At 55.4% G+C, this 7,964-nt stretch overlaps 1 protein-coding gene across 1 annotated transcript; it reads left to right on the plus strand.

Moving 5' to 3' along the window:
• Window positions 1-37: 37 nt before the first annotated feature.
• On the plus strand, window positions 38-6,624 carry LOC134024662 (protein EFR3 homolog B-like). The gene is given in 18 exon segments (XM_062467252.1): window positions 38-126; window positions 691-757; window positions 760-825; window positions 1,059-1,220; window positions 1,495-1,606; window positions 1,898-1,949; window positions 2,141-2,230; window positions 3,421-3,497; window positions 3,638-3,713; window positions 3,979-4,140; window positions 4,257-4,388; window positions 4,640-4,707; window positions 5,089-5,216; window positions 5,413-5,504; window positions 5,620-5,668; window positions 5,764-5,870; window positions 6,007-6,056; window positions 6,181-6,624. Coding segments are annotated over 18 exon segments (1,611 nt in total). The 5' UTR covers window positions 38-111; the 3' UTR covers window positions 6,287-6,624.
• Window positions 6,625-7,964: the final 1,340 nt, after the last annotated feature.

Genomic DNA, 7,964 nt, shown 5'->3' on the forward strand with positions numbered 1-7,964 from the left:
AGTCTGGCCCATCAGGTAAGCTCCATCTCCTTCCCTCCCTTGTCCAGGCACCTGGACAACCACTCCCTGTGGGAGGGCAAGAGCTTCGCAGTGCGCTGCTTCAAGATCATCATGTACTCGATTCAGGTGAGGCAACCTTGCCAAATGCGCTACCTCCTTCTCTCTCTCTCTCTCTCTCCCTCCCTCCCTCCCCTCTCTCTCTCTCTCTCTCTCTCTCTCTCTCTCTCTCTCTCTCTCTCTCTCTCACTCACCCCTCTCTCTCTCTCCCCCCTCTCTCTCTCTCTCTCTCTCTCTCTGTTTTCTCCCCCACACTCCAACCTTTCCTTTTCTCTCTTCGCCTATCTCCCTTTCTCTCCTTCTCTCTCTCTCCCTCCCCTGTTTTGTCGTCCTCCCCGGTTTCTCCCAGCTCTCTCCTCTCCATCAGTGAGGATGGACCTTCTCTCTCCCTCTCCTCTCCCCACCCTTCCCCCTCTCCCCTGGCGCCGCGTGGGCCCTGATCAGAGCGGAGACGTGAGGCCCCGGTCCTGCTGACGGCTGCTTCCTGTCAGAGTGACTGATACGTTGCCTTCCCCGTCACCCTGCCTCTGCCTCTCCGCCTCTCCCCCTCCTGCCTCCCACGCTCCTCCCCCTCCACTCTCTCTTCTTCTCGGTTCCCTCACCTCCTCTGACCTCTCCCTCTCCTCCCCGCAGTCGCAGCACTCTCACCTGGTCATCCAGCAGCTACTGGGTCACCTGGACGCCAACAGTAAGAACTCTGCACGGTGCGTGCTGGGATAGTGGAGGTGCTGCTGGAGGCAGCCGCCATCGCATCCAGCGGCTCCGTAGGTCAGTGGACAACAGATGCGCGCGCGCACACACGCACACACACACACACACTACACGCACACACGCGTATCCAAACTTGACACAAAAACACGTACATTTGTCCTCGTCGCGAGGGCCGTCGAGGCTTGTAGTGCCCCAGTTTGCACACCAGAGGGGGCTGTTTGTGTGCGGCGAAACGGCGTGTCATTGTCTGTGTGTGTGTGTGTGTGTGTGTGTGTGTGTGTGCGTCGCAGGCCCCACGGTGCTGGAGGTGTTCAACACTCTGCTGAGGCAGCTGCGCCTCAGCGTGGACTACGAGCTGACGGGCTCATACGACACCGGCGGCAACATCGGCGCCAAGATCATCAAGACCCACGAGGAGAGGCAGCTGCAGGAGGCCGTCATCAGGACCATCGGTGAGTGTGTCTGCCTGCCTGCGTGTGCGTGTGTGTGTGTGTGTGTGTGTGTGTGGAAGCGAGGGTGTGGCGTTTGGGATTGGGTGTCGTCATGCCCAGTGCGTGTGTGTGTGTGGCCGTGTGACCACCTCAGTGTGTCTGATTGCTTGTCTCTGATTATGTGACCGTAACTGTGCGTGGGTGCTGTTGACGTGGGTCTATATTCTCTCTAATATCTATGATTTTCCTCCTCTTTCTCTCTCTCTGTCTCCGTCTTCTCCCCCCCCCCCCCCAGGGTCGTTTGCTAACACCCTGCCTACCTACCAGCGCTCTGAGGTAATGCTGTTCATCATGGGCAAGATCCCTGTCCCTGGAGTCCACCCTGGACTCACTTCAGCTGTCTCTGGGTGAGACACACACACACGCACATACATGTGTAAAGGTTCTGTGGATGACAGTGCTGTGTGGATGACTGTACCTGTGGATGACAGTGCTGTGTGGATGATGTTCCGGTGGATGACAGTGCTGTGTGGATGATGTTCCTGTGGATGACTGTGCTCTGTGGATGATGTTCCTGTGGATGACTGTGCTCTGTGGATGATGTTCCTGTGGATGACTGTGCTTGTGGAGGATGTTCCTGTGGATGAATGCTGTGTGGATGATGTTCCTGTGGATGACGGTGCTGTGTGCTCCGGCAGGCCTGAGGCGACCAGGATGATCCAGGTGATGCTGCTCAAGTCCCTGGTTCAGGTGAGCTTTGACCCGTCCACCTGCAGAACCAGGCAAGCACAGGGAGAGAGGGAAGGAGATGGAGGGGGGGAGGGGGGGACACAAGGAGAAATATAGAGGAGAGAAAGGAAAGGAGAAAGGAAACCACAGAGAACAAGAAGGAAAGGTAAAGAATGAAAACAAAGCCCCATGCTGCTCTCTACTGCCCCCAGGTGACCACAGGCTTCCAGACCACCAACATCCTGACAGCCCTGCCCACCTCCTTCCTGGAGCCCCTGTTGTCTCTGCAGGACGACCCCCAGGTCAGCCTGGTCAGCTCACCACACCACCTCACCACACCAGCTCACCACACCAGCTCACCACACCACCACACCAGCTCACCTCACCACCTCACCACACCAGCTCACCACACCACCTCACCACACCAGCTCACCACACCACCTCACCACACCACCTCACCACACCAGCTCACCTCACCACCTCACCTCACCACACCACCTCACCACACCACCTCACCACACCAGCTCACCACACCACCTCACCACACCAGCTCACCACACCACCACACCAGCTCACCTCACCACCACACCAGCTCACCTCACCACCACACCAGCTCACCTCACCACCTCACCACACCAGCTCACCACACCAGCTCACCACACCACCTCACCACACCAGCTCACCACACCAGCTCACCACACCACCTCACCACCTCACCACACCAGCTCACCACACCACCTCACCACACCAGCTCACCACACCACCTCACCACACCAGCTCACCACACCAGCTCACCACACCAGCTCACCACACCAGCTCACCACACCACCACACCAGCTCACCTCACCACCTCACCACACCAGCTCACCACACCAGCTCACCACACCAGCTCACCACACCACCACACCAGCTCATCTCACAACCTCACCACCTCACCACACCAGCTCACCACACCACCTCACCACACCAGCTCACCACACCAGCTCACCACACCACCTCACCACACCAGCTCACCACACCAGCTCACCACACCACCTCACCACACCAGCTCACCACACCAGCTCACCACACCACCTCACCACACCAGCTCACCACACCAGCTCACCACACCACCACACCAGCTCATCTCACAACCTCACCACCTCACCACACCAGCTCACCACACCACCTCACCACACCAGCTCACCACACCACCTCACCACACCAGCTCACCACACCACCTCACCACACCAGCTCACCACACCAGCTCATCTCACAACCTCACCACCTCACCACACCAGCTCACCACACCACCTCACCACACCAGCTCACCACACCACCTCACCACACCAGCTCACCACACCACCTCACCACACCAGCTCACCACACCAGCGTTTAAATTAACATAAATGAACCTCTATTGACGATGACCTAGCTTGCTGTTGACGCTGAATCCCAGCCCTAGGTGACGTCATGTGACGGTTGTTCTGTCTCTCCCTCATCCCTCCCTCAGGTCAGGCTCCTGGTGCTCAGCATCCTCCTCAGCCTCATCGATCGCCATGACAACCGTCCCAAGTTCTCTAACATCAGGTTAGCATGTGGCTAACCGTCTCAGCAACCCTCCAGCAGCTGGACTCTGGTCTGGCTCGCTCCTTCTATCGGCCGGTTGTTAATGGTGACCAGAATCCCTGCTGACACCTCCTCTGCTCTGCTGTGTGTCTCTCCTCCAGCATCCTGGCAGACATCTCCGTGCTCAAGCTCAAAGTGGACAAGTGTTCCAGACAGGACAACTTGTTCATGAAGAAGGTGAGAATCTCCCTGGAAGCTTCTCTCGGCCCCTAATCCACATCATACTATCGTATATCTGCAATGGGAAGATTTTTTTTTTTTTTTTAACTGCTTAACATACTGTATATAGCAGACATATCTGTATGTCTGGTTTAGACACAAGACACAGTTTGCTCCAGTTTTGGGCAAATTTGGGCTCCATAGTGGCAATAAAGTTACCCTGGACCCATCAACAGTAGTTCTCTGACCTCCCCTGTGGCTGTGGTGTGCCTCCATCTCCCAGCATGCCCAGCAGCTGTACCGTCACATCTACGTGGGCTGTAAGGAGCAGAGCAGTAGCCAGCCCCACTACGAGAGCCTCTACACCCTCCTGGCCCTCATCAGCATGGAGCTAGCCAACGAGGAGGTGGTGGTGGACCTCATACGCCTGACCCTGGCCCTGCAGGTACTGCACACACACACATAAAGCACGCACAGTACACACACAGCACACACACACACACTGGATGCTAGCACACCCGTATGAGATGCTGTGTCCCCTGCCGGGTGTCCCTGCTGCAGGACCTGGCTCTGTCCCCGGAGGAATCTCTGTCCGTGTACAACCGCTGTGCCGTCCACGCTCTCGCCGCCGCCTACCTCAACCTCATCTGCCAGCTCACCACCGTCCCTACCTTCTGCCAGCACATCCACGAGGTCAGAGAGAGAGAGAGAGAGAGAGAGAGAGAGAGAGAGAGAGAGGGAGAGAGGGAGAGAGGGAGAGAGGGAGAGAGGGAGAGAGGGAGGGAGGGAGGGAGGGAGGGAGGGGGAGTGTTTGGGTGCATGAGCATTAGTCTACACTTGGGTGTGTGAATGCGTGTGGTACATGCAGGTGTGAGCTTCTCTTGTGTAGCGGTGTGGGGGGGTTTACAACCCTGCGCTCCCCTCTGACCCTCCCCTCTGCTCAGGTGATAGAGGTGAGGCAGAAGGACTTCCCCCACCTCCTACCAGAGGACGTCTTCATAGACAACCCCAAGTAAGTCCACCACCGGGACTAGGACCGGCTCCGACCGGCTCGTGAGAGCTGATCCAGGAGCAGATCACGGCTCGTCACATTTCCATAAACACCAAAATATGCGGCGAGGCAGGTTCTAGAAGCCGCCGTCTTCCTCCTGCAAGAGTGATGCGTGCTCGTCAGAGACCCGCAGCACTCAGGGAGCCCTTTCATCTTCACTGAACCTCAAAAACCCTTTTAGTGACACACCCGGAGACGGCTGCTTGGTGTGGATGGGTCCTCTCTCTTTGGGACGTACGCAGTGAAGTAGAAAATGGGAAAACCGTGTCTTTTTACCCCCTTCTCCCATCCCATCTGCTCTCTCCCTCTTCCCTCGTACCCCCCCCCCCCCCCCCCCCCCAGACTCCCAGCCTCTCTAGAGAAGCTGGAAGGGGAGGTGCTGTTCCAGCAGTCCAAGATCACTGAGGTTCTGGGGGGCAGCGGCTACAACACAGACCGGCTGGCCACACCCTACGTACCCCAGTTCACAGGTAGCACACACACACACACTTTCAGGGATTGTGCTTTCGAGGAGATTTTGTGGGATCAATACGACCATTCAGGAAGTGTGTTGCACTGGTTGCTACTTTCAAGGATGCGTGTCTGAGTTCGATCAGGCTAAGGAGAGGAATTCTGAGCGTGTGTGTGTATGTGTGTGCATCCCTGCGTGTGTGTGTGTGTATGTAGATGAGGACCGCCTGTCAAAGAGGAAGAGCATCGGAGAGACCATCTCACTGCAGGTGGAGGTGGAGTCCAGGAACAGTCCGGAGAAGGAGGAGGTGAAGGCAACACACACGCACGCACACACACACACACACACACACACACACACACACAGCCTGTCCCTCCTGTCTTTTTAACACACTCTGTCTTTGTTGTCATGTTGTTGGGCAGAAGACTCCAGCAGAGGAGATCACGTTCGAAACCTTGAAGAACGCCATTGGTACGTCCCAGTGCTCCAGAAGACCATTCACTCTGGCCGCCACTGTACTGTACTCTAGCACTATTAATGTGTGTGTGTGTGTGTGTGTGCCTCAGTGGACAGTGTGGGGATGGAGGAGCAGGAGAAAGAGCGCCGGAGGCTGGTGGTGGAGAAGTTCCAGAAGGCCCCCTTCGAGGAGATAGCTGCCCACTGTGGTGCCCGGGTAAAAACCACAAACTGTAGTTTATTTTTTACCACAACCTGCCTGTGCAATCACACTGAGCTGTCATGTTGCGGATGGCTAGTGACTGTCTTGAGTTGCCTTGTCTGACTCTGCTCGCTGTGCTGGTTGTGTGCAGGCCACCTTGCTGCAGAGCAAACTCAATCAGATCTTCGAGATCACCATCAGGTAAGGCAGTCGGCAACAGCATGCGTCCTTGAGCACGGACGTGTTCATCGCCAGTTTAAACAGCCACCGTGTGTTTCCGGTGAGAGGGATGAGGATGAGGATGACGTGTGCCTCTCGTCCCCAGGCCTCCTCCCAGCCCGTCCGGAACCATCTCATCAGGCTACGGCCAGACGCAGAGCCGCTCGGTCCCCGTCTACGAGATGAAGTTCCCCGACCTCTGTGTCTACTAGGATGCGGGGCCAGGGGTCACCACTGGGGGGGGGGGGGGGGGGGGGGGGGGAGATGGAGGAGTGTGTGTGTGTGTGTGTGGGGGGGTGATACTGTAAAGGGAGAGTGCCAGAGAGAGGGAGAGGGTTATTACCCTCAGTTGTCCCAACAGGCTACGCAAGCCTCTGTCACTGTGAATCCTGGCGAGATAGAAAACCAACAAAGGACTCTAAGCAAACCGTTAAACAAACAAAACTAAAACATCTGAGGACGCAGCATGACCTCTCACCCCTACACCCTCTCACCCCTCCACCCTCTCACCCCTACACCCTCTCACCCCTACACCCTCTCACCCCTACACCCTCTCACCCCAACCCCTCCACCCTCTCACCCCTACACCCTCTCACCCCTACACCCTCTCACCCCTACACCCTCTCACCCCAACCCCTCCGCCCTCTCACCCCTACACCCTCTCACCCCTACACCCTCTCACCCCTACACCCTCTCACCCCAACCCCTCCGCCCTCTCACCCCACCCCTGATTGGTAAGCCTGCTTGGGCACAGCGAACGGCCCTCTGAGGAGCTGTGAAGGACAAGGTGAACACGGGGAAGCCGGAGAAGAGCTTTCAGTCCCTGCTCCACCGTTCACTTAGCTGCATGCAGACAACTCTCATTCGGAGAAATGACCCTGACGTGGTCTGGACTCTTCCCTAGTTTGTCCCTAACAGGATGCCATACTGTCCCCACTGCTGGAGTACCTTCCTGAGTAGGGGGTAAAAAGGTCAACTGTCAAATGTGATGAAATAGATAGTTTTAGTTGGAGTTTTACTGATTTTAATATGTCCTTATTGAGTTGTAATGTGTTCATGGAGTTAAAGGGATATGTTACATAGCTGGCTGTGCTAGTTAGGCAGAGCTACCGTGTCCATTTACAAATCATTCATTTAACTGAAGTTGTTACTGGTCAATATGTGTTTTTAAATGATCTCTGTGTTGTTTTGCCTTTCTTAAGTATTGCTGCTTTTTAGGCCGGAGTGCTTTTTTGTTTGTTATATAACCTGTGTTTTTATGTTGTATATTTTTGTATCCATACTGATACATTCAATATGACCTGTGCGCTGTCCTCCCAGATTGACAGTGCCTTACAGGTGACTCTACTGTACCTAAACCGGTGTGAACCAGTTGGCACCGTTATAAAATGGATTCAGACATGGCTGTCGTGCTGACAAGATCCAGTCAAGTTTACACTCTCAACACACAAGCATGAAGTTAAGAACGAAATGAGATGGATTTGTCACATAAATGCGTATATACGGAGAAGTGTCGTACATATCCACATCTGATGTGCATTTTTTTGTGGGGAGGGGGGAATATAGAAGTTAGATTGCACTGATTCTAGCCATAGTTTGAGGGAAAACTAGGAGCTGTTTTACCAGTAACCCGGAGCGAGTCCTCAGAGAACTAACCAGCATGTCGTCCGTGAGGTGAATGTGTGTGTGTGTGTGTGTGTGTGTGTGTGGTGGGGTCGCCCGGGCCATGAGTGAGGTGGAGTTGAAGACAGAGAGAGTGTGCATCCATCTGGCCTCAGATGCTGGAGTCAATTTTGATTGCAGCAGGAGAGCATGGCTGTGCAGCAGTCCCACTGACTGCTGCACAGATGGCTGCCTCTCATCATAGACTCCAGTGCCATCCTAAACCGC

This window comes from Osmerus eperlanus, chromosome 8, assembly GCF_963692335.1.
Source record: "Osmerus eperlanus chromosome 8, fOsmEpe2.1, whole genome shotgun sequence".
Classification (NCBI taxonomy): domain Eukaryota; kingdom Metazoa; phylum Chordata; class Actinopteri; order Osmeriformes; family Osmeridae; genus Osmerus; species Osmerus eperlanus.